The 26,783-nt window shown below is 46.9% G+C and overlaps 1 protein-coding gene across 1 annotated transcript in view; it reads left to right on the top strand.

The window, feature by feature from the left end:
* The window catches only part of GALNT15 (polypeptide N-acetylgalactosaminyltransferase 15), a 50,676-nt gene that overhangs the window by 15,723 nt on the left and 8,170 nt on the right, over window positions 1-26,783 (top strand). The window contains 7 exon segments of the mRNA XM_012466753.3: window positions 5,665-5,831; window positions 10,760-10,964; window positions 18,259-18,426; window positions 20,828-20,945; window positions 22,259-22,453; window positions 25,996-26,127; window positions 26,510-26,614. Of these exon segments, the coding sequence (XP_012322176.2) occupies window positions 5,665-5,831; window positions 10,760-10,964; window positions 18,259-18,426; window positions 20,828-20,945; window positions 22,259-22,453; window positions 25,996-26,127; window positions 26,510-26,614 (1,090 nt within the window).

Raw genomic sequence — 26,783 nt, 5'->3', positions numbered from 1 at the left:
AATGCATTAACTCGTTTGATCCTTCCAACAACCCCATTTTACCCATGAGCAACATGAGTTTAAGTAAATTGTATGTTCAAGATGGATTAATGCAGTCAAAAGGTTTGTGAGGAATGAGAATTAATGACTGAAGTATAACTGAGGCTGTTGATCTGGAGACTGTTGAAAGCAAGGATAGTTCTCAGAGAGCTGATGGTACTTGCCCAGGTCACATTAGGACAGACCAGGTTTGAACCCAATGCCAAAACTTGGCCTTCTATCCGCTTGACATAACATCAGCTGAATGAACACATTTTGAACAAGTTTATCAAGGCGAATGGAGTTGCAGTTTGGCTGCTCTCAGGCACTCTATTTGCTTGTCACACCCTCCTACTTGGTTCTGTGCTGCCACCTGGAACTACAGGTGCAGAGAGGACTCGTCCTATTTGCCCATCCCTGCGTGACTGTGCTGCCCACAGGCTGATGAAGCCCATCCTGGGATGATGAGCGTGGACCAGCATAAGCCTGTATCCCTTCCTTCCACTGGTGTCTAGGAGCCACACAGTCCGCAGCAGCCTCAGGCTCCCCTCCAGCTCACTAGAAACAAAACTATGAATCCCTGGCTTTTCGTAAAAGCATCTAACAGGCCCTGAGACACAAGACTGTCAAATTTTGGGTTATAACATTTAGTTCCGCACTTCAAGCCATGTTGTGGGTGCTGGGCCTTCTCACAAACCTCAGGCTGGGTCCATTCAGAGCCCATGCTGGTCCTCCCCTGAAACACCAGATTATTTCCATGGTTATTTTTAGCTCTGGTCTCCAGGCGGGTCTGCAGTTGCCTGGAGAGGTGCCCCACGGCTGTCGGTTTATGGCTTGAAGGCTGCATGATCTTCTTCCCCTGAGAGAGGGTAAGGATTCTTTCTGAGCTGATGCCAGGAGACCCGCCTCCACAGCTTGGGCGGGGGGCATCCCCCATAGCCTTGTAATAGCTTTTAAGAACCTATTTCGCCTTTAAAACCTCTTAGCAGCTTGTTAAGTTTATCCCACTCACATTCCTTGCCCTTCCATCAGTTCACCATCTTCTCTCACTATGAGGAGAGAAGTTACATCTCTTCATAAAACCCAGACATTCCTGGAGCAAGGGGAGTCTATGAAATTCTCTTCGAAATGCTTGCTCTCCTGATTTTTCTGCCTCCTCCTTCCTCCTCCTGCAGGAAGGAGCCCCCAAGGAATCAAGAACACAGACTTCCAAGGCTGGAATAGCCTGAGAGGTACCTCTTATAGTAATGGGTCATCTATTAATAATGGCAGCAAACACATGGTGCCCACTCCGTCCCAGCCACTGCTCTTGGGGCTTTGTAAAGATCATTTCATCTCCACAGCATCCCTACAAAGTGGGTCCTGCTGCTATATTCTGAGGAAACCCAGGTACCCAGAAGCTAAGCAACCTTCCCAGTGTCATCTACGCAACTAGGCAGTGGTGGAGCTTCCGTGTCCACAACCCGAGTCACCAGGCGAGACTGTCGCCCTGCAGAGAACGTTCTGCGAGGTCCAAGAGAGGAAACTGAGTGCCCTGCTCACCATTTATGTAGCAGAGATGGAAGCTCTCACATCTCCTTACTTTGAGTAATATGCAAGGAGTGTGATCTTAAAGAGCTAGAGGTTCAATACAAATTTCTTTCATTGAAGGAGGCCCTGCTCCATGCCGGGTACTGTGCTAAGCCGTTCATCAAACTTACTTCTCCCCAAAACTCTGAAGTGGTCACTGTTGGCATTGTCACTGTGCAGATGGAAACCCAAACTTGAAAGTAGTTCAGTAGATGTCGCATGCTATACTATAGAAAAGTTGTTTAAAGATAGCTATAATTTACAAAGATGATCATAAACATAACATTCATACTAATTACCTTGTGTCTTTTTTGAAGATGGCTATAAAATAGTCACTGTCTATTGGGTGCCTATTATTATTCTTTGATCCTCTCAATGGGCCTAAGGGGTAAATATTGTTACTCTTACCTTCTAAATGGGGAAACTGATGCCTGTAAATATCGAGTGTATTACCCAAGGAAACTTAGGAAGCCACAGAGTGAATATTCAAATTTAAATATGTCTGATTCTGAAGTCTAAGTTCTTTTGACCATCTTATTACAAGGATACACACACACACACGTGCACATGTGCGTGCATACCACACACTCGTGTTGTTTCCAGTTCTCATAGTCTATGAATTGAGGAAGAGAAAGAAGTCAGGTCTGGCTGGCAGGCATAGCCGTGCTCTGTTCTCAGAGCAGCCAGGATGACTTTGGTAAACTTTTAAACCACCCCCACGGGAATTCCAAACCCATGCCTCTCCGGCCCCAAACTCCTTTCCTAGCTCAGTTGGCAAGTAGCTAGTCTCCCGGCAGTGAACCCAAGTAATAGTTTAGGGTTTTGTTTTGTTCATACCCACTGAATTCACTGAGGCAGAATTTCTTTTCACAGCCACCAGTCCCCGTCTAGGACCCCTGGGTTTACTCAGATGCATGACCACAAAGGAAGTGGAGAGGATACGAGGAGATTTTCGCCTGTTTGTGAGAGGTCTAGAGCAAGTCTGAGGGCAGAGCAGAAATTCTCAGCCCCACCATGGGAGCAGGGGAGAGGATGAAGGGGGTGAAAGACCTCAGCGAAGACTATGTGTGTGCTGGGGACACAGGCATCTCCCCAGAACCTTACAGGGAAGCTGGTTCCATTCTGGACATGTTATTTGAACAGCCCTGAACTCAAACCATAAAAGTTCATATAAAATTCATTATTTTATTTGTTTTAAGGATGGTTCTTAGAATGCCGCCATGCATTTTAGAGACTTCTTTCTAAAGTCCATAGGAATTTCTCTTTCAAATAAGTGGTAGAGGAGTGTTAGATTTTCTCTTTAAAATGAATGTGATACTTGAGTTAACAGTATTGAACCATGTTGGATTCCTGGTTTTGCTCATTGTGGATGGTGATGTAAGATATTTTCATTATGGGGAGCTGGGTAAAAGGAACACAGGAACTCTCTGTAGTATTTTGGCAATTTCTTGTCAGTCTTAAACTGTTCCAAAATAAAAAGCGGTAAAGTGGTAATTGAAAGAAAAAAACATTACTAGAGTGTTGCTTTTCCCCAAAAAACTTGCACGTAACTTCTCTAATAGTGATAATTCTGTCGCAGAATAGACATTTTACTTTGGTTACCAGAAATCTCAGAGTCAAATTTCAATTCATTCAGAAATACCTAGGCCCTTATAATCTATATACTTATGTTCTTTTTCCAAATGCTGGCTTTCTGCATTTACTTATACTCCTCAGCTCCTGACTTTTCCTCCTTTTTTTTTTATTTTACCCTCATTTTAAGTATTTGTATTGTGTGTATTTCTTGTGAGCGGCTTCAAATCTTTTATGGAAATAAATAGCTTATAAATTTATAAACCAACAAGATAATTAGCTCGTTTATGAGATGTTTATGTGTTTTAAAAAAATATTTAGGAATTCTGTTTTACCATTACCTAGACTCGATTCTCCCCCTCTACACAGGATTCTCCCCTTCACACACAGGTTTCCTGTGCATGAGAGTTTTCTGTCTTTCTTAGGACTGGTACCAAGCTTGCGAGCAGCGTGAGTCGACACCTCTTAGGAGGTGTTTCCCGCAGACAGGGCCAGCCCCAGCCTGGTTGTCACTCTGCCTGCAGTTCTACCTCACAGACGCCTTTAGGTGTCTGAATTTTGGGGTCCTTGAGATGGCCCCTATTCAAATGTCCCTCTGAGGAGGAACATGGCTTGAGCAGCAGCTGGAACACAGAAAGAAGCGCTTCAGAAACACGTTAAGAAAGTGGCTTTTGTAAGCAAGTGTGAGCTTACTGCTCCATGTACCACGTTGTTATAATTCATTCCACTCTGGACCCATGCACTCTCAACAGACCCAGAGCAAAGCAAACACCAAGCATGCTATTCACAGACAGCCCCTCAGCAGTGGAAACTGCAAACACCCCGTTATCCAGCCATAAGCCAGCAAAGTGGAAAGAGCATGAGAGTTTTAAAGGTAGAATATCCAGTGCTGCCACTTGCCAGGAATGTCAGATTTGATGTCTTGGCTTCCCCCAGAGCCTCAGTTTCCTCATCTGTAAAATGGGAGTAAGATAGCCCAACCCACAGATTAATTATCAGATGAATGTGCAGTGATACATTAAAGGCCTCACACAGTGTCTGGCATGCTGTTGGCACTCCCAAACATCCCATCCTTGTTCTTTCTTCCATAAAATTAATAAGAGCTTAAATGTCTTCTTTTAGAAGTATCTGTTCATGTCCTTCACCCACTTTTTAATGGTGTTGTTTTTTTCTTGTAACTTTGCTTAAGTTCCTTGTAGATTCTGGATATTAGACCTTTGTCAGATGGATAGATTGCAAAAATGTTCTCCCGTTCTGTAGGTCCTCTGTTCACTCTGATGAGTTTCTCTTGCTGTGCAGAAGTGCGTGCATATGTTTGTTGCAGCACTGTTGACAGGAGCAAAGTCATGGAATCAGCCCAAATGCCCATAAGTGATAAACTAGGTAAAGAAAATGAGGTACATAGATACCGTGGAATACTATGCAGTTATAAAAAGGAATGAGATCATGTCCTTTCCAGGGGCATGGATGGAGCTGGAAACCATCATACTCAGCAAACACACACAGGAACAGAAAACCAAACACTGCATGTTCTCACTTATAAGTGGGAGCTGAACAATGAGAACACATGGACACAGGGAGGGGAACATCACACACTGGGGCCTGTTGGGGGGACGTGGGGAGGGAGAGCATTCAAGATAAATAACTTCCTGGTCAACATGGTGAAACCCCATCTCTACTAAAATTACAAAAAATTAGCTGGGCATGGTGGCGCGTGCCTGTAATCCCAGCTACTCAGGAGGCTGAGGCAGGAGAATTGCCTGAACCCAGGAGGCGGAGGTTGCGGTGAGCCGAGATCGCACCATTGCACTCCAGCCTGGGTAACAAGAGCGAAACTCCGTCTCAAAAAAAAAAAAAAAAAAGATAAATAACTATTGCATGCGGGGCTGAATACGGGTGATGAGTTGACAGGGGCAGCAAACCACTGTGGCACACGTTTACCTGTGTAAGAAACCTGCACATCCTGCACATGTATCCTGGAACTTAAAATAAAATAAAATAAAATAAAATGTTAAGACATAGTAAAAGCTAACATTTAAAAATTGTGTGCCAGGTGCTATGCTAGGTTGTAGGAACATAAAAATAAAGCAAATGGTGTCTCTGCCATTGAATGGATGACAGTTAGAGATTACTGGACACCTAACTGTGTGTCATCCTATTTAAGCCTCGCCACGGCCCTGTGAGGTTGATGATATTGTCATTCGTTCCCATTTTACAGATGAGGACAATCATCTGCTGAGAACGATGGCAACGCTTCTCAATTGCAATGAGAAGAACTTTGGATTAAATGACAAAGGAGCTCTTGAGATCTGAGAACTGGGAGATTGCAGAGAGCACCACTATGGGGTGTAACAGGTTCTCTTCATATGAGAATTTTAAGAGATCCCGAAGGAGAGCCGTATCACGGGAGCAGCACCAGCCAGGGCATGGGGAGTGAGTTAGAGGGTGTGGAGTGTTTCCTGTGGCCTTCTCTTCCCCATGGCTCCCTGGTTCTCTTCCCTGCAGGTGTCTGCAGCAGCACCCGGAGGACAGCCTGCCCACGGCCAGCGTCATCCTCTGTTTCCATGATGAGGCCTGGTCCACCCTCCTGAGGACTGTGCACAGCATCCTCGACACAGCGCCCAGGCCCTTCCTGAAGGAGATCATCCTCGTGGACGACCTCAGCCAGCAAGGTAGCCCAGCTTTCCTCCAGGCTCACCTGCGTGAGCCTGACCCCCTGGCGGGTGGAGTTCCGAAGCAAAAGATAGAAACTGGGGACTATTTTAGGCAACATTCCCCAAGTACAGACCTCCAGATGAGGATTCGTGGCTAAGTAACTTATGAATGAGGAGCCACCGGGGAACCAGTCAGGCAGTGGGGGCCGAGTCCTGCAGGGGAAACAGCCATGGGGAAGGTTTGAGGGGCATGGCCTCAGCCTGATCCCGTGGGAATCTCTCTCCCAGGCCCCACCCAGCCCAACAATCCTGTCCCCAGGACACTGAAGAATCACACGAGGCAGCCCTGTTGTGAGGCTCACTGCCTCCTAGACCCTGGTGCCGCACTTCACACACACGCGCATATGTGTATCGGTCCTTAACTCATCACTTAGACCGACCCACTCACTTTCCAGAGGAGAAACCTGGGGCCCAAGAAAGAGAGCAGACTGCAGCGGAGTCAGCCAAGGGCAGCAGAGGCGGGCCCAGAGCCCAGACTTGCAGAAGATGCCTGTCTGCTTCCTCTCACAGCAACCTTGCTACTAGGGACAGCCCTAAAAGAAGAAGATGGAGACAGAGAAGCCCCGACCTGACTTCTAGTTCAGTCGTTCTCAAACTTGAGCGTGCATCAGAATCACCTGGTGGGATTTTAAAAATACGGACTGTAGGGCCTACCCCCAGAGTTTCTGGAGATGGAGTGGGGCCGAAGAATTTGCATTTCTAACGAGATCCCAGGTGATGCTGGTGCCGCTGTTTTCTGTGGACCACACTTTGAGAACCTCTGCTCTAGTCTTTGGCATGGGTCTGAGGCCTATATTTCTGGCACAACTAAATGACCTGCTTGCGCCAGACCTTCTGGCCTTGTGGGAAGATCAGAATGCTCCAAGAGAAGCCGAGCATTCGCATTTTTCTCAGGGGAATGATTGAGAAGGGCTAGGGTGGGGAGGTGCCTCTGTTAGTTCTTTCTAAGGCCCTCACTCCAGGGATGGGCCCAGCCTGGCCATAGCAGTGAGTCAGATTAGCCAGAGGCTCTGGGAACACCTGGGGTTCCTGGGTGCAGCTGGCTGCATATCAGGCAGAACTAATGAACAGGTGCCGGACAGGGCTGGGTTGACTGGTAAAGTGCTCAGAATCCCTCCAAACCCTCAACTGGGGCAGGGTCCACCCAAGAGCACACCTGTGGTCCAGCACTTGCCATCTGATGAGCTGTGTTATGTCTGTGCCCCTCAGGAGTGTGAAAAGTGGAGGAGCTGGGTCCCAGAGAAATGGGCTACCTCGGAGCTGGCAGCCTCATCAGAGGGAGCCAAGTAATTAAGCTGCTCCCTCCTGGCCAACTCCCCCTCTGTGCCCACCACTGGCTGGCTCTCCATCTAGTGGCCCCATGTTTCCTGTCCACATTGGGGTGCAGGGCTTTTCCGCAACCAATGGCAGCGCTGGTTCCATTGCTGCAGGCTCCTCTCCCGCCGAGATCTAGATCCCAGACAAGCACCGCCACGCACTGTTTTCATTTCATCCTCTTGGCCACACAGAGAGGCAGGTCTCATCAACCCTTCTCTACCTATAAGGAAAACTGAGACACAAAAAGGTGCTGTGGGTTGCCCAGAGCCACCCTGATGGCTTGCCAAGCTGATGGCAAGCGTAGCGTAGCGTGATAGAATCAGCTAGATGGGCTTCAGGGTATTCATCTGGGGCAGTAATGCCCACACTGAATCATTAAATCAGAAAATGCTTGTGATGCCCAGCCCATGAGGACCCTTTACGAGTGGAAATCATTATTGCTGCTGTTTTCTGGAAGGAAGGAGTTGAGGATCATACCAGCTTTTCCCAGGCCCTGTACCACTCAGACCTGCTTCAAAAACCTCTGCGAATGCCAAGCCACCACTGCAGTCTGGAAGTTCTTCCTTAATCTGTTCTGAAGCTCTCTTTCTAGAAGTCTGTCCTAAATAATACTAACAAGGGTTAGGGGTGTGGCTAAAGAGGCCAGCAGTCAGCCCAAGAAGGGCTTCACAAATTAATGTTTGGTGGGAATATCAGTGAAGGACTATATTTGGCTGCATAGAACAGAAACCTGCTGCAGTAGAGATTTATTTTTCTTTATAGTATAGAAAGCTCATAGGGTGCAATGTAGGATTGCTGTGACAGCACTGCAATGCCATCGGGCACCGCCTTCATCTGCTTTCCACTTCACCGTGCTTACAGAGTAGTTTTGGCCTCATAATCACAACAGGGCTGCTGTGCCTCTGGACATCACATACACATTTCAGGTAGGAAAAAGGTGAAGAAGAGATAGGCAGAGGCCAATCCAGTTTGTCCTCTTAGGAAAAATAAATAGTAAAACAATAGCTTTCCCAGAATTCTCTCATCCAGTTTATTTCTGCCAGAGCTGATGCCAGCAGTGAGAGCAGGTCTTGGAGATAACTGCTTTTGGTGCCTTAAGCAGCATCCAAGTTCCGTCAGTGCAGTGGAAGGGGACAATGAATGGTGAGGAAGATGTTATGTTCGGCAATGTTAAATCCAATGAAGTCTCTGAGGGGTTGGTTTTCAGACATGCAAGTTCAGAAATTTTAATTGTTTGACTAACAGAGAGTCCTCTCTAGGGAGTGGACCAGGACTGACAATCTTAGCAGATAAATAATTATAAAGTAACAAATCAGCACAGCACTTTACCGCTGAGATTGTAACAGCCAAGTGACTGGGAATCCTTTCCTCCACTGCTGAGGACATTGTGCCCCCTGCAGAAAATCCGCGGTGCTGAGACAGCTTCTCAGGGAAGGAGTAGGAAGTCTACTGGGGGCTCTCAGGCGGGGCAGCCTTAACCCTTCTCCAGCCTCCCCGGAGATCCAGCTACCAAAGCAGCCAGGCTGTTTGTATCCACAGTTAAGGCTACCTCTAGGCTGGGGAACTGGGGAGAAATTCTTGCTTTTTGGCTCAGTTCTGTTCAATGCACATGTACTGAGTACCTGCTGTGAGCCAGGCCCTGCACTAAGGGTTGGAGCAGAAGGGATGCATTAGGTACAACTGCTGCCGTTGGGGAGATCTTAGTCCAGTGGGCTGGAGATTACCGATTTCCAAGACTTCATGGAGAACACTGCTTCTCTGTGAACACATTGTTCCTTCCATTTCCACTGGCTTGTTTCTCTTGGCATATGAATGTGTACACAGACATGCACACACACACACACACACACACTCTCACGCAATCAAGTTATTCTTATCTTTTTTTTTTTTTTTTGAGACGGAGTTTTGCTCGTTACCCAGGCTGGAGTGCAATGGCGCGATCTCAGCTCACCGCAACCTCTGCCTCCTGGGTTCAGGCAATTCTCCTGCCTCAGCCTCCTGAGTAGCTGGGATTACAGGCACGCGCCACCATGCCCAGCTAATTTTTTGTGTTTTTAGTAGAGACGGGGTTTCACCATGTTGACCAGGATGGTCTCGATCTCTTGACCTCGTGATCCACCCGCCTCGGCCTCCCAAAGTGCTGGGATTACAGGCTTGAGCCACCGCACCTGGCCCAAGTTATTCTTATCTTAAACTCAAAACCTAACAAGCTTCTCTCATCCTTTCCATCACCTTCTTCTTGGGCCTCTTTCTCTCCCTTCCCCTGTAGAATCAGCCTTCCTGAAACACTGTCAGGACTCTTGCTCTCAGGTTTTCATCTCCTGTTTTCTCTCCTGGACCCACTGCATTGCAGACTCTCATATCAACTGCAGTGAGACCTGTCTGATCAGTACCACCAGCCTCCTACCAGCTGCCAAATTGAATGGACCCTTTTGCCTTTGACTTCCTTGACCACTCGCTGTCTTAGGTCGGTTTCCTGAAAGCAGGACCTGAGAAGAGATTCATGTGCACATCATTTTTTTGAGGGTATACTCTCAGGGGAAACCTGTAGGGGAATGGGTGATGCAGAAGAGACGGTGGGAAGAGCTGAACGAAGATGTGATTTCAGGTGAAGTCCAGTCACAGCCTGATCCATGGGGAACTCTGGGGCACAGCCTGCGCTGTGGAGTCAGTCTTGCTTTCTACCCTGCAATGGTCAGTCGTTGCCCATGAGCACCTGGGGCCGGGGCAGCATCCTGCATGACTCTCTGGCACCTGCAGCAGAGACCATTTTAATACCCCAAGGCAAGGCCCAGGGAAGGGTTCAGATTTCAGTTATCACCCGCAGCAGCTGGGGACATGCAAGTCAAACCAAATCAGTTAAGGGGAGCTCAGAGAATCGGAGTAGGACACGGTGTTAGTCTGTTCTCACACTGCTGTAAAGAACTACCCAAGACAAGGTGATTTATAAGAAAAGAGGTTTAATTGACTCACAGTTCTACATGGCTGGGGAGGCCTCAGGGAACTTACAGTCACGGTGGAAGGGGAAGCATGTCTTACATGGCAGCGAGAGAGAAAGAAAAAGAGAGAGAGAGAGAGAGAGAGAGAAGGACTGTCAAACACTTACCTGAGCATCAGATCCATGAGAACTCACTATCACGAGAACAGCATGAGGGAAACTGCCCCATGATCCAATCACCTCCCACCAGGTCCCTCCCTCAACACGTGGGAATTACGGGGATTACAATTCAAGATGAGGTTTTAGTGTGGACTCAGAACCAAACCATGTCAGATACCAACAGTATCTGCTACATTCTTCCTGCTGCATCTGGAGAATGTTAGCAAGTTCTCGCCTTTCCTGGTTTTCTGACACCATCCCTCTAGTTTTTACTGGAGACAATCACGGCCCATCCCAACCTAAGGAAGCATCTTACATCTTAGCAAGGACCACACTGTAATAATGTTTTTGATTCTTAGGAACTTTGTGCTCACCACAGCTTCCAAGACAGAGTTGCGGACAATTATCTTAGTCACAATCTCATGGGTTGTGGCATTTGTCATTCCGTTGACTGCAACCCTGTTGATTCCAGGGGAACTCAAGTCTGCTCTCAGCGAACACGTGGCCAGGCTGGAGGGGGTGAAGTTACTCAGGAGCAACAAGAGGCTGGGCGCCATCAGGGCCCGGATGCTTGGGGCCACCAGGGCCACGGGGGATGTGCTGGTCTTCATGGATGCCCACTGCGAGTGCCACCCAGGATGGCTGGAGCCCCTCCTCAGCAGAATAGCTGGTGACAGGTAACTTATCCCCTGACTGAGAGAAATAGTCTACAGGGTCAGCCACTCACAGAACAACCCTCCCGTTAATTTCTGAGTCCCCATTAGAGAGTGATCTATTCCTCTCGGTTTTCGGATGTTTAAGCCTTTTAAGAATAGGGAGTTAGAGTTGGAAAGGGGGTTAGAGGTGTTCCAGTCCATCTACATCATTTTATAGATAAAGAAACTGAGGTTTGGAGAACAGCTTCTATAAGGTTGCAAATACTTAAAATTGTATTAAATTGTATGATAAGGTAAGTAACACCTCACCATGGCTATCACTGGCTTTGGTGAAAATTCGGCAATTTAATCAAACTTGTAAAATAACCTGGGGAAAAAGTCTCTGAACAACACCAGGCCATAGATGACTCACCCATCAAAAGAAAACGTTAGGTTCTGTGATCACTAAACAGCCTTCTTTGTTTCCCCAACTTATACAAGGGGTCCCTAATTTTCTACCTAAGGTCAGTCCTTAGAAATGTGAAATTGGAGAGGATTGCATTACATTACCCGGTAGACAAGCATCTTAACGTTTTTCTCGACCATTTCTGTGCTCTCCTCCCTCCATCTGCCTGTCAATCTCTTTCTCACTTCCTGGCTCAAGACAAACAGTTCCTAAATGTGTCTGGTCAACTGTTCCCCTCAATGTGAATATCCCAGCCAGGAAAACTGAAACCTGGTTGCTGGCGTACCTTGGGCCACCTCGGGCCTACCCCTGGGAGCTCATGAAGGCGTGTAGCAGAGTAGTATCATGATCAATAATTGTTTGATGGTGCCCAGCCAGATAGGACCAATGCTAGAACGAAGCCTATGACTTCTATCCTTTGCTCCTACCCATGGTAAATGTTTATTATCTCACTTGAAGTTAGGGGTGATCAAATATAAGAAAAAATTCCTGGACCACATTGGAGTGAATCCTGGAGACATAGGAGTTACCATCCTGCCAAATGGAGACAGTTTCAAATGACAGAAAGTAAATTGTTAACAGTTCAGCATTCCATTTTAACAAAGAAGAACAATCAGAACTCTAGTGAGATCAAGACAGATTAATGTCGCCCAGTTTCGTGAGACAGATTGCCTCTTGACTCACGTAAGAAAAGAAGACATACATAAATTCAGCAGTAGGACAAGAACTAGGACACGAAAATGCACAAGCCGGCCAGGCGTGGTGGCTCACTCCTATAATCCCAGCACTTTGGGAGGCCGAGGCAGGTGGATCACCTGAGGTCAGGAGTTCGACGCCAGCCTGCCCAACATGGTGAAACCCCATCTCTACTAAAAATACAAAAATTAGCTGGGCTTGGTGGTATGTGTCTGTCATCTCAGCTACCCGGGAGGCTGAGGTAGAAGAATTGCTCGAACCTGGGAGGCAGAGGTTGCAGTGAGCTAAGATCACACCACTGCACTCCAGCCTGGTGACAGAGCGAGACTCTGTCAAAGAAGAAAGAGAGAAAGAGAGAAGAGAGACTGAAAGAAAGAAAGAAAATGAAAATCAAAGGAAATGCACAACCCCTCCAAAGCTATCATTTTTGATTCTGTTCCATGCAAGAACCATCTTGAAATCACAATGATATCTATCATTGGGGTCATACTCTGAAGTTGATCTCACCCATTCGCCATGTAATTCCCGTCCTGGGTGGCTCTCAGAGGGACCGTGAAGAGCATCTTGTCCTACCTCACAATTTCACTGTCGAGAATCCTGAGTTCCAGGAAAGCAAAAAAAGACCTCTCAGGGTCAAGCAGCCACTTGACAGCTGGGCTGTTTTCTAAGCTTCTTTTATGCAGACATTTAGAAATGCAGAAATTAATATTATTCAACCTTATGTATGTATAACCCTCGCAGAGTTCTCTCATATACCTTCTTTAATGACCCCTGTGAGATGCCTCAGGCAGGTATTCTAGCTTCTGTTTTATAGGGGAGAAACAGAGGCTCAGAAAGGTGACATGACATATAAGGCAGTGAATTTGTAGCTAGGTCAGGTTTTCCGACTCTGGGTCCGGTGCTCTTTTTATTGTGTAAGCTTTCTTTTTAAGAGTTCAAGAAGCTGGTCAGGGACCCACTGCTGGTTGTGAGACACGTGTTACCCGCTGCTGTGAGTCCCTTGTATCTGCTTCTCACATCGGGGCCCCATTTTGCAGATCTAGGTGAAGGGAGAAAGACATGGTAGTACCTCAGTGTCCTCAGCTAGAAAGAAATGGGGCTCCCTGGGAATCCCAATTTCTTGTGCCCTTCCCCTCTCCTCTTTTCCCTGTCTGCCTGTCTGCCTCTCCTACGGTCTCCCCGCCACCCCCCCCCCGCCCCCATCTGTCTCTCTCTCTCACACACACACACACACACTGGGCCTCTGATCCTGGTGTGTTACTGGCTTGCCTTCCTCTTTGGCTTCCATCTCTTCTGGTGACATGAACACATTTTCATCATCTCCACACCTCATTCATGGCTTCTTGTCCACTCTGTTTTCTCCGGGCCCCAGTGTGCAGCTTGTAAGTCTTGGCAGGTGAGGATCTGGAAGAAAAGCCACCTCTCTGGTATCTGGGTCCCACTCTTTCCACTCCACATGGCGATGCTCTGTGGGCTGTCGCTGGGAGAGCAGCCCCGTTCAGTGTGTGTTTTACGCCACCAGGGACTTGGCCACATGCCTCATGCAAAGCAAAGCTGCGGAAACCATTTGGTGCAGCTCCTCACATGGAGCGGAAAGGGGGCCCAGCTGTCTCCGAGGCTCGTGTCAGGAGACATTCTGTCACCAGATGAGGACACAGTGCCCAAAAGACAGGAAGGGGTCTTTAAGAGCTCTTATAAAAAGGGTGGGGTGGGAGTGGTGAGTGAAGTCAATTAGCCATAAATTAGCTATTTCAAAGAGTCATAGCCTCCTCCACACCCTGGCCAAGGAATTCAGAGCCTGCTGACCAGCCTTTGTTCCCCGTCCCCACCTAGCAGGTTCCCACTAGCCATGTGGCAACTTTATTTGAATTGGTAGAAATCCCTTCCTCATGACTATCCTCATGACTCCTATTCCTCAGAAAATGGGTCATAGCATACTGATTTTATTGAAATAAAACATCTTAATGCCAACTGTCAGCAACTTGTCAAAATAAAAATACAAATTTATAGTGACGATGATATTAGAGGTGTTATCTAGGGTTGCACAGTGTACAACTCCTACAACTGTTCATAGCAACCCTACACAGAATCTCCCTATCAGCAAGTGATTTTAGGGCAGCCCTGGGAGGTGCTGATTGATGGCCAGTTTCTATACAAAGTAAGGATGATGGGAATCAAGACCAGCTGTTGTATCCAGCTCCCAGCTGCCTTGTGCTGACTGACAGCTCCCATACACAAGCCAAGCAGTGGAAGCCATACCCCTGGAAGGATGAAGGTTTCTAAGGGGAAAGGGACAGTCTTGAAAGGGGCTGAAAGATGATATCATCTCAAGAAGCTGGCCAAGTTTTCTCTTACTTGAAGATGGGTCTGGTCCCTATCTGCAAGACATCCACTCCTTCAGGCTCAGCCAGGGCTGCTGTGGGGAGAAGCAATGTGGGGCAGGAAGCAGAACACCTGCCCTTTGAGGGGTTGCATGATGGAAAACAGCGTAAGAACCCCCTGTTTGCGCGTGCGTGTCTGTATGCGTGTGTAAGCATGTGAGAGTCTGAGTGTGGGGGAGAGAGAGAGAAGGGGGAGCGAGTGTGTGTGTGCGTGCGTGCATGTGTGCGTGTGTGTGCGTGCGTGCATGTGTGCGTGTGTGTGCGTGTCTGCGTGTGTGCGCTCGTGCATGTGTCAATGAGCAGCAGGCGGTCAGGATGCCTCCTGGCCCTCCAGAGGGAGCAGCCTTCTTTGGCTCAGATACCCCAAGGAAACTCTCCAGCTGCCATCATACTTCATACCCCTCAGCATGACTTGTCCTCATATCTGCCCCTGGAAGAGCCGGTGCCAGTCCTACGGTCACACCTGAGCAGCAAGCGCTCTGGAAAGGGAGAATTCAGAGTGTTCTGCTTCTGGTATAAGAGACTTACCACAAACACCAAGAATGCGCATGAACTTTCAAAACGGCTCATGCACCACGGACCTCTAGGAACATCCAGGCTCATGAGGAATGAGATAAATGAAGGCTTATTCTTTATTGCAGCAAAAGGTTATGGGAAGGTTGAAACTACAGTTAGCTCTTGAATATCTGGACAGCGATGTATTCGTTGATCTCACATATTTCAGTGACCCACTCTTTGCTGGCAGCTTGACGCCTTCTGTTTGCCTCCTGAAACACAAGCACTTGATCTCCTGGAACTTAGGCTTAACATAGGATCAACCTGGTACCTGCCTGAGGGTTAGAACTCAATTCACAGGTGAGAGAATGATGAAGTAAGCAGACACTTCTAGCTCCTTCCAAGTCAAACGAGGTAGCCTCGCTATTTTGCTTGAATTCCCAGAACACCAGACACATCTGTAGGTACAAAAACACAAAGCTAAATGAAGATTGTGGGCTTTTTGTTTTAATTAATCACCCTTTTTGAGTCACTAGACTACAGTTACTAATTTAGCCCGGCTGAGGCAGCCAGCCTCTATGGTCCATGGGAATAAAGACCAAAATAGAAAACACCCTCACTTCATTCATTGACATTTTATTCTTTATCTCTATCCAAAATGTACTCAGAGAGGCTCATGATTAATCACTGTTATATGCAGTTAAAATAGAGGAAAAAGATTTCAGAAAGGAAAAGAGGCTACTGGGAATCAGGGGTAATACAGTTATTAGAAGTGAGTTTTACATGTGACTCTGAGCTTCCAGAAAGACAAAACAAAAAGAGAAATACAATGAATTTTAGAATTCTCATTTTCTAATAAAAAGTAATGTGCGGCCGGGCGCGGTGGCTCACGCCTGTAATCCCAGCACTTTGGGAGGCCGAGGCGGGTGGATCATGAGGTCAAGAGATCGAGACCATCCTGGTCAACATGGTGAAACCCCGTCTCTACTAAAAATACAAAAAATTAGCTGGGCACGGTGGCACCTGCCTGTAATCCCAGCTACTCAGGAGGCTGAGGCAGGAGAATTGTCTGAACCCAGGAGGCGGAGGTTGCGGTGAGCCGAGATCGCGCCATTGCACTCCAGCCTGGGTAACAAGAGCGAAACTCCGTCTCAAAAAAAAAAAAAAAAAAAAAAAAAGTCATGTACTCCTTTGTTAAGAAGTACACAGCACAGGCCGGGTGCAGTGGCTCATACCTGTAATCCCAGAACTTTGGCAGGTTGAGGCTGGCGGATCACTTTGAGCTCAGGAGTTTGAGACCAGCCTCAGCAACATGTAAAATCCTGTTTCTCAAAACACACACACACACACACACACACACACACTAGCTGGACATGGTGGTTCATGCCTATAATCCCAGCTACTCAGGGGGCTGAGGGTGAAGAATCACTTGGACCTGGGAAACGGAGGTTGCGATGAGCCCAGATTGCACCACTGCATTCCAGTCTGGGCGACAGAGTGAGACCTTTAAAAAAAAGAAAAAGAAGAAGAAGAAGAAATACACAGCACAGAGATCTAGGGTGAATTGGTCATGGGAATGCTTGAATGCAAGTCCTTTTCTTGTCTTATGATTGCTGAAGATGGCACAAATTTCGTGGGTTTCTTCTGAATTCAGCCACACAATTTCTTGGCTCTTGATTCCAAAATTCTGCAAAATGCTTTGCCAATAGCCAAATTTATCCACCTGCCTGATTCATTACACAGTAAGTGGAGACTCTGGAGGGAGCTCTGGGTGCCCTCATTTCCTCCCCAGTCTATGTTCTCAGTTTTCTTAGGTCAATACAGGGTACCCCCCAAAATAGGGGAGACCCGGAGGAATTATGTTCCCCTTGCCTTCCAGCAGAAACAATGTGAGAGCAGCAGGAAAACCATAGTAAGATCTTCGCTCTAAATATAGACCCCACAACTCCTTACACCTATGTCAGTTACCTAGAGCCACAGATGAAAGCAGATATGAAATGGTGTGACCACCCTGGCTCTCTCCTAGACCATGGAACTGAGATGGAATTTGATGGTAGTGGAAACACAATGTGGCTGGTATCTCTCCTCCCAGGAATCTCACTTCTCTTAGTGTGATAGCTTCCAGCCACCCTTAAGTTCAGTCCTGATCCATTGCATGGCACAGATTCGAGACATAATTATCATGACAGGCCAGGGGGAGAAAATGTGATTGAGATATTGGCTAGATGGACAGCAGCTCCTGGTACACCTGAGTGATTACCTACTTAGTTTGAAAGTATATGACCCATGTCAGTTTCCCACATCATGCTGCAGTCATATCTCCAGGCTGTCCAAAACAATTGGGCTAAAAACCAATCACCAACTGTAGCAGGAAATAAGCAAGTAAACCAAGATTTAAGACTTAGCGTTGCTTATAGATACCACATGTTCATATTCACATGTATTGACAGTCAGGATACTTCTAGGGCTTGGAAATCTTGATTTCTCAAGCTATTCAAGTATTATGATACAAGGAGAAAGAAGAAATAGACCTGAGAGTAGGGGCGCATAAACTCTCTGACCTCGTGCACAATAGTTTTTACATGGACATATAAGATTTCACTCCGGAGTGGCCCATAGTTTTCCCAAGTCTCAAAGGGATCAAGGACCCCAAAAGAAGTTAAGAGCCACAGTCCTAGAGCATTGCAGCTGAGAAAGGCCTTTGTGAGAAGTAGTTCAACCTCCCATTCTACAAATGAGGAAACTGAGGCCCAGAGAGGTATAAGAGGTATCTCAAGATTACATAGTTCATTAGCAGCAGAGCTGAGCCTAGGACCCCTCTCTCTATCTCTCAGTGCTGTCAAGAAAGGTTTTTGAAGAAAGAAAAGTACTGGCATGCTCTTTAAAGCGATGGACCCCAATTCCTTATGGAAAAACATTTTGTAGAACAGTGCTGTACAATATAAATATAACACGAGCCACACATGCAATTTAAACATTTCTAATAGTCACATTACAATAAGAAACAGATGAAGTTAATTTTAATAATATATTTTAGTAACCCAATATATCCAAAATATTATCATTTCAGCATGTATTCAATGTAAACATTATTGAGTTTTTGCATCCTTTTTTCCATACTAAGTATTCTCGATCCAGGGTATATGTTATACTTACTCCACGTCTGATTTGGATAAACCCCATTTTAGGTATGGATGTCTGGTGGCCGCCATATTGGGCAGCCCATGTACAGGCTATGTTTTCAGCCCCAGCAAGTAAATGCTTTGTGTCCCTTGTTTGATTTCACAATTCCTTGCAGGAGCCGGGTGGTATCTCCGGTGATAGATGTGATTGACTGGAAGACTTTCCAGTATTACCCCTCGAAGGACCTCCAGCGTGGGGTGTTGGACTGGAAGCTGGATTTCTACTGGGAGCCTTTGCCGGAGCATGTGAGGAAGGCCCTCCAGTCCCCCATAAGCCCGATCAGGTGAGGCCCCATTTCACACCTGCTTTGCCTTTGCCTCCTCAGGATGGACTCTGCAGGCTGAGTGCCTGGGTTCTAATCCTGCCTCCACAGTGTCCTAGTAAATCACTTAATTTTTGCCACAGTTTCCTTACCAGTAAATTGAGAGCAATCACAGTATTTACCGTAGAGGATTGTTGTGAAGACTGAATATGTGAAAAGCGCTTAGAGATGCCAACCACCCAGATGTAGGTGTTGCTACCATTATATTGTATTCATAAAGTTCTGCCAGGCTTTTGCAGATAGCATCAGTTAATGCCCCACCGTGGCAACCTGAGATGGAATCTTGGCCCAGCTCTCTCATCAGATACAGGGTGAATTCCTCAGGTGCTGTCTTTAGGAAGAATTCAACTAGATGAACGCTAAGAACCATAGGTCTCAAATATATCCAGTTGTATGGGTCACTTCTCACATGTTTGGTTTTTGGATGACACTTCTATTTAAGTAGATGTACTAAATATCTTATGCATAACAAACCACCTCAAACTTGGTGTGAACAACAGCCGTTTTATTAAGCTCATTAATTCTGTGGGGCGTGAATTCAGAAAAGACGCAGTGGGGTTGGTTTTCTGCCTCCATGGTTTCTGGGGTACATAAGGATTTTAAAAGTTTCCCAACACTATAAAGTTAATGAGAGGTGAATCCAAAATTAAAACTCAGACAGCCAGGCCCTGAGACCACTGGCTTCACTGCTATGCTATATGTTAAATGCAAGGCCATTGTTCATTATTCACAATTGCAAAATCCAAAAAGCTCTAAAAACCAAGCATTTGTTTAATAATTCATTAGGCAGCAGGACAAGTGCAGTGACTCACTCCTATAATTCTAGCACTTTGGGAGGCTGAGGTGGGCGGATCATTTGTGGCCAGGAGTTCAAGACCAACCTGGCCATCATGGTGAAACCCTATCTTTACTAAAAATACAAAAAAAAAAAATTATCTGGGCATGGTGGCACACTCCTGTAGTCCCAGCTACTTGGGAGCCTGAGGCATGAAAATCACTGGAACCCAGGAGGTGGAAGTTGCAGTGAACTGAGATGGCACCACTGCACTCTAGCCTGGGCAACAGAGAAAGATCCTGTCTCAAAAAAACAAAAACAAAATCATTAGGCAGCAGAAGGTGCCCTGAACTGACATGGGTGTCTGCATCAGCCTTATTTATCCCACTTACTACTTACTGTGAAAATATGTGTATGTTTCACCAAAGAAATACTAATATGTTTAACTAAAGAGTGGCCCAGACCCCACTAGGACTGATGTGTTTCCCTTTTTAAAGTCCAAAATATTCTGCATTAAAAAACACACTGGCCCCACAGGTGTCAGAAAAGGAATGCTGAACTTGTAACATCAAAATCCAGTGAGCACTTAAAGTGTGGCACGTACAGAGCTACGCATTTTACATGACTTGCCTCTTTCATCCCCTCAAAACACAATTACACAGCACTATTTTATCCTCAATTGGAGGTGAGGAAGCTGAGCTCAAAGACACCTATCCCACCTAAGATCTTACAAATTGGGAGTGGTGGAGTTGGAAATTATACTGAATAATCATTACAATATCAGTTTTTAGTATTCTGGTATAATGTCAAATTTTTATAATCTAAAGGCCAGTAGCTTTGTTAATGTATTACTATTTTTTTTGGTAATTAAGAAAAATCTAAGTTCTTAGTCATTTAGACTTCGAAAAATACCAAGAATTTGGTTGCATTAAAATTTCTTCCTTCTAGATGAAGAGACCCTTTTTCAAAAACCTGACTACATCTTTCTCTGTTTAAAATCCCTCTGAGAGATATTATGATCTTCATTCCCTTATTAAGGGTTTCTAGCTTCCTGTGTTTATGAATCATATATTTTTCCCCCAGGGCATTGGGACTTACCTGCTTCCAGGGTCCCTGGTGGATTCATCATAGAATTGGGGAGAGGATGGATGGTTATTAGGAAAACAGAAGAGGGTGAGAAAGAGAAAGGAGGAAAGAGCCTGACCATGTTGCTGTGTCAGGCCTGGTGCTGCCTCTCTTAGGGTACTTTATTTTAACCAAGACCTTCTTCCCAAACATCTTTCCAGAGGGACTCAAGCCAGAGGGCAGGGGAGCCTCAAGTGTGGTCCCTGGGCCATCTCTAGGAGCAGTACCTGAGGACAGAGTATAAAAGGCCCAGGCAAGCATAGCTCTCTTTTCATCAGATACTGGGATCTCTCACATCATGGCTCTGCTCCGGTCTTGCAATTAAAAACACTGCTTCCTACCTGAGCCCAAAGCCTGTTCTCTCGGCCCCTGGAGCTCCTACCTGGGAAGCCCCAGCCCCCAGCCTTGCCTGCTGTGCTCTGGCTTCTGAAATGCAGTGTCCTGCCTGTCTTCTGTGTTCAGGAGCCCTGTGGTGTCTGGAGAGGTGGTGGCCATCGACAGACATTATTTCCAAAACACTGGAGCGTATGACCCTCTCATGTCGCTGCGGGGCGGTGAAAACCTCGAACTGTCTTTCAAGGTATGTCCTGGACCAAGGGAGGACACAGGCGGGATCTCTGGAGCGTGTATGGTCACATCTCGGAGGCAGGCGTTAGAAAGGTCACTGGGAAGGCATGAGGCTGTGGGAAAATTATAAAGTCATTCCTGTGTTGTGCATCGAACCTCCCATTTCTCACAGTTTCCCATCTCTCTTGTGCTGAAGCTTGGTTTCACTCTCAGCGCCCTCATGAAATTGACCCTCAAAACCTGCTTCCAGGAATGGGGATACTCTCAGTTATTTTAACCCTGTGCAGAGATTCCAGAGGCTCTCATACATTCTCTATCCATAGCACTCTTAGATGTTAGTAATTTTTTCACAGCACCCATAGACCAAAACAAATACCCAGAGTTCTGTGTATTGAGTAGTTTGGCCCAAGCAATTTAATACTTGTAGTAAGAACTTAGCTCCTGTTGGGCACCACACAACTTCTTGAACTTTGGAATCGCCCTCATTTCCTGTTCCACGTTGGTTTCTAGCATTATATTTGCTTTTTAATCACAGTACCCTCCAAAAACCCAACCCCCAAAATATTCACCATCAAAAGTGTGGAGATCTCATGCTGAAAGTATGGATTACCTCAAGCTTATATTCCGCATTAAGTCCAACAGATGTCACCATGTTTCTCTCAAAAATTGAACACCAGACCCTAGGAGTTTGCTGGGGCACCCTGGAGCACCTTGGCACACAATTTGGGAACTCCAGTTTTGGTGTTTCCATTCAGATGTTGCTTATCCTAGGACTGTTTTCGCTTTAACCTTTATCCCCAAATGTGGAATGGAAGGCTTCCTGCCAAATGAACTCCAGCCATTTGGGAGTGGGAGAGCAGAGGGAACTTTCTTAAAGTAGTAAAGACTATGTCTCAGGAAAGCTTGCTCTGTCTCTACCACAAACAGCTTCTGGTGCCTTTGTAGCACACTTCATAAGCTTTTAAACATTCCCGGACAACGGGGGACCTCTTTTTCCCCAAAGTGTCCTTTGGGGAGTTGGGGTGTTAGTTCACATGCTACATCTCTCTAAGTGCTGGATCTGCATGTGTTTGAAGGGCAGCACATTCAGATAGTTGCATGGGAATAGTCCCCTTGTCCCCATTTTTGGACAACTGCCTCTATTCTCTCTACCGCGTCACTTCCAAATCCGAAAACTCTGCTCTGCACTGAGGACCGTAATAATCTTCACCATGTGTGCTCACGATTTCCTGTGCATTTTGCCAGCCCCTCATAGACAAGACTCCTTATTTCCCACTGTTCTTAAAGGTGGAATGCCGAGGTGTTTATCTTCTCCTTTCACGGCAGGCCTGGCTCTGTGGTGGCTCCGTTGAAATCCTTCCCTGCTCTCGGGTGGGGCACATCTACCGAAATCAGGATGCCCACTCCCCACTCGACCAGGAGGCCACCCTGAGGAACAAGGTTCGCATTGCTGAGACCTGGTTGGGGTCATTCAAAGAAACCTTCTACAGACATAGCCCAGAGGCCTTCTCCTTGAGCAAGGTAAGGAGAGAGCCAGGTGGGGGTTTCTGTGTCCAGCACAGGGCCACCAGCAGGAGGTGGGCCAGGGAGGGCTCCTCTCTCTTGCCTGAAGGGGAAAACAGAAGATTCTGACTTGAGCTTCCCACAAGCTGCACTGTCTCAAGTGGCTTCTCCACCTGGTGAGGCTGTCCTTTGTCTCTCCGGCTTCTCCATGGGACATCACAGCTGGCCTTGGCTGAAGCTCCCTAACATCTATGGGATGACATCTATGGGATGTGATCCCTCACCCGGGCCAGGGGAGGGTTGACACAGAAAAGTGATGAGATAGGTCTCCAAGGCCAGGCCTCCTTTTGGTCTGAGCAAAGGGCTTAAGGCTATAAAATGGTCTATGACATGAAACAAATATGAAATATAAAAATAGAGCCCAAAAAAGCCATAGAAAAATAAAATTTTTCAACATTTAACTAAATGTCCATGAATAGCACATTATCAGTCAGTCAGCTGCTGCTCAGCCCAGTCCTTCCAGAGTGACCCATAAATCTGTTGAATGTGGGAAGTGGGTTCACATTAATGCTTGCCGTGCTGCAAGTGGGGGCTCCAAAGACAAGATTCCCAGGACCCGCAACAGTCCTGGAGCAGCTCCCTCAAGCCCCTCAGCAGCCTACACTGCTGGGGTGTGAGTTAGGAGTGAGTTAAGTGTGAGCTAGGTGTGAGTTAGGTGTGTTAGGTGTGAGCTAGGTGTGAGTTTGTGTGCCGCAGATGAAGTCTAGGCCCTTTAAGTGGAAAGACATGCCTGAGTGCGGGGCCAGCCTGGCAGAGAAGCCCCGTAGAGCAGCCCCAGTGCCTCCCCTTCTGCCCTGGTCCTCAGGGCTCTGCCTCCTCCCTATTCTACATCCAACCCCTTCCCTAAGTGGGAATGGCCTCTAGGGCCTGGGGTGTGTTGAGGCTCCTTGAACTTCAAGGTTCTTTGTTTCTTTAGCTGGGGAAAGTGTTAATAGTACTCAGAGTCCCTGGGCTCAACAGTAATTCCCAAGGTCTAGGCAGGCTAGAGTCTCTCTTGGACCCCGTCGGTTAGTCACACTATTACACAGAGCGGCTCTGGCTCCTTTCCTGGTACAGGAGAAATGCTACTAACAGCAGCCTCCTTCGTTCCTCCAGGAAGCCACTGGGATTGAAAGGAAAACTCTCACAAAGACCCAGCTCAATGACTAGCTAGCATCCTTGTTCTTCTTTAGTCTCCTTCTCCATCTCCATCTGTGGGAAGTGGAAACATGTGTCCAATTCTAGACACCAATCTAGAAGCTGTATTGTCTGATGGTTAAGCCCATGGACTCCAAGAACAAGATGGTCTGGGTTTAAGTATTGCTTATATGATCTAGAAAGTTACTTAAACACTCAGTGTTTCTGCTTCCTTGTTTGTTAAGCCTTCCTTTTGCTGTTAGGATGAACAAATATGCTAATAAATCCACAGCACTTGGAAGAGTGCCTGGCACTGAGTAAGCCCTGCCTGTGTGTTTACTATTCATACCATCATTATCTTCATGGCTACTAATGGTCAACAAGGGTCAACCAAGCACCTGCTCTGTGCCAGGCCCTGGGTGGGTCCTGCAGGGGACACAGAACCACACCCAACGCTTATCACGTTCCTGGTGGGGAAGGAGCTCCTCTGGAAGAGATAATGTTTGCAAAGGTGAGAGTGATTCATCCTAGACAGGCTCATGACAGACATCTTTTCAGGGGAGGTCACATCTGAAGAGTGGCTGAATGGGTTCAACTCAGACATCCAGAGGAGGGGTTAGGGGAAGCCTCTGGAGCCGCTGAGGGTCAGGCTAAAGAGTTTAGACTTTATTCAGTTGGCACTGGGGAGCACGTGGCCTTCTGCAGAGTTCTGGAGAGGTCCATAGAGCTTCTCCAGTTTTTTAATCTCTTGGGTTCCTTTTGGCCAAAGCATCTATTTTTCTCTCTTGGGATGTCAATTCAGTATTAGCTTTGCTTTCAGAGGCCATTTTCTTAACATTGGCACAGACCGCATTTATAAAGAACTATTAAGGAACTGTTAAATATTGCATAATTTTTGATGCGCCAGACTAAATTTCCACCAGACAGGCTCATTAGGACATGGCATGTTGTCTGTGGCCAGCCTAATGCAACAGCATGCAAATTATTTACAGAACTCCAGCTTTCTTCCCACATTTGTTGGTGCAATTAGAAGTGCTGTGAATATATACTAATATATATATAGTCTCTCAGGGCAGGGCCCAGGAATCTACATTTAAACAAGCTCCACGGGCACTAGTCAGGCAGATGCTCAGGGAATCACACTTTGAGAAGTATCTAGAGAGAATTTCAGCACAGCAGACTTACCACATCTCCAGCTAAGGACTAGAAGGGAGAGTAAGCGAACCAAAGCAAGCGTACTTCACACAGCCCGGTGAACCCGTGTCTTATTGTCAGATTAGAGGATCAGTCTAACAGAGTTCCATCAAGTGGGAACTCTGACATAGCCAGCTTGCTTCCTCTCCCCATGCCAGGAAAGGGTTCTCTCTGTTTTTGTCTGTGTTCATTCCAATCCACCCTTGTCACCTCTTTCTTCCCTAAAAGTATCCAAGATTTGGTACTAAACTTTTGGGTATGGTTCTTTGTATCATCAATAGAAGCAAAAACATTAATTTGTCCTAGTGTTAAGGATTTGCCTTGATCTTCATCCTAGGACAATTGTATCATAAAGGAGAATCTCAAAAAGAGGGCATAGTGTAGCCCAAAAGAATGATTCATTAATGGTACCTAGAGGTGAAGAAAGATAAACTTGCCTTGCCCCAACCCCTAGCCCACGATCTCCTAGCCAACTTCATCTCAATTGCCTGTGGGTCAGTTCCTGCCTCCATGAAGCCCATCGTAGTTTCTCCCTACACCAACCTAGGTGCAAAGCCCCACCATTTTGCCAGCTTCTGCAGAAAAGTCATTAAAGCAAAGATATCATAGTCTCTTTTTTGTCGTTGAGATGGTGTCTTGCTCTGTCACCCAGACTGGAGTGCAGTGGTGTAATCTCAGCTCACTGCAGCCTCTGCCTCCTGGGTTCAAGCGATTCTCCTGTCTCAGCCTCCCAAGTAGCTGGGATTACGGACACACACCACCACGCATGGCTAATTTTTTGTATTTTTAGTAGAGATGGGGTTTCACCATGTTGGGCTGGGCTTGAACTCCTGACCTCAAATGATCCACCCGCCTTGGCCTTCCAAAGTGCTGGAGGCATGAGCCACCACACCTGGCCTATGATAGCCTTTATAGCCTGGAGATTTGAGGGGTTGTGGGAAGGGGCTGGTATCACATACAGTCTTGCTGGTTCCACAACTCTCTTAGGGAAGATCTATGCTATTCTGTCCCTTCCAAACCTTCTTCTCCCAACACATGACCGTCCCCACTGCAGCCCTGGAGAACTGTGGTCTTGGTCTCTTTCTTCTGTCTTGATCCTTCAGCTTCTTCCCAGCCACTCCATCCCCAACCATGAGAATTCTGGGCAAGACAAGCTTTCAACCTCCTGCTTGTGTCTTTCTCCTCCCCAGGCTGAGAAACCAGACTGCATGGAACGCTTGCAGCTGCAAAGGAGACTGGGTTGTCGGACATTCCACTGGTTTCTGGCTAACATCTACCCTGAGCTGTACCCATCTGAACCCAGGCCCAGGTTCTCTGGAAAGGCAAGACATGACCAAGGGAAGATGGGGAGGGATGAAGGGAGAGGGAAGCTTCCCAAGACAAGAACTAGATGTTCAGCTGTTCCATGTCCCTGGCCAACGACTCACAGTTTAGCAGAGCCTCAGAGGCCTTGGGCCCATCCCCTGCCTTCATGACAGTCTGAGGAAGGTGGCTGGGTTTTGTCCCATAACCCACCCCAAAGCCCCTCCTTCAGGAGGCCTGTCCCTTAGAGTCAGTGGCTTCAGCTTGACCACACCCATTGTTGTGGCCTGAACAATGCACCTTGGGCTGTACTCCAGAGAATACAGGAAAGGAATAGTGTCTGACAGCGGTATCTTTACAGTGGGATTTGGAATTCACTTCTGTGTGGGTGTCCACTTTCAGCTCCACAACACTGGACTTGGGTTCTGTGCAGACTGCCAGGCAGAAGGGGACATCCTGGGCTGTCCCATGATGATGGCTCCTTGCAGTGACAGTCGGCAGCAACAGGTGGGTAGTCAGACTTCTCAGGATGGATGATAGCTCAAGGAGACTTGCAAGTGGATGATGTTTTTCTGGGATGCTCTGCACTTCCCTTTGAGGTATCTTCTTTCTGTGGTCCCATGTCCCTTGATTGCCGTGGTCCCCCACTGTAATGACCCATCACAGCTTTGCTCAC

Source organism: Aotus nancymaae, unplaced genomic scaffold (genome assembly GCF_030222135.1).
Source record: "Aotus nancymaae isolate 86718 unplaced genomic scaffold, 86718_ANA_hifiasm-v0.15.2.pri h1tg000019l, whole genome shotgun sequence".
In the NCBI taxonomy this organism is placed as follows: Eukaryota; Metazoa; Chordata; class Mammalia; order Primates; family Aotidae; genus Aotus; species Aotus nancymaae.
The sequence above is the reverse complement of the archived record's forward strand: the minus strand, read 5'-3'. Positions and strand labels throughout refer to the sequence as shown.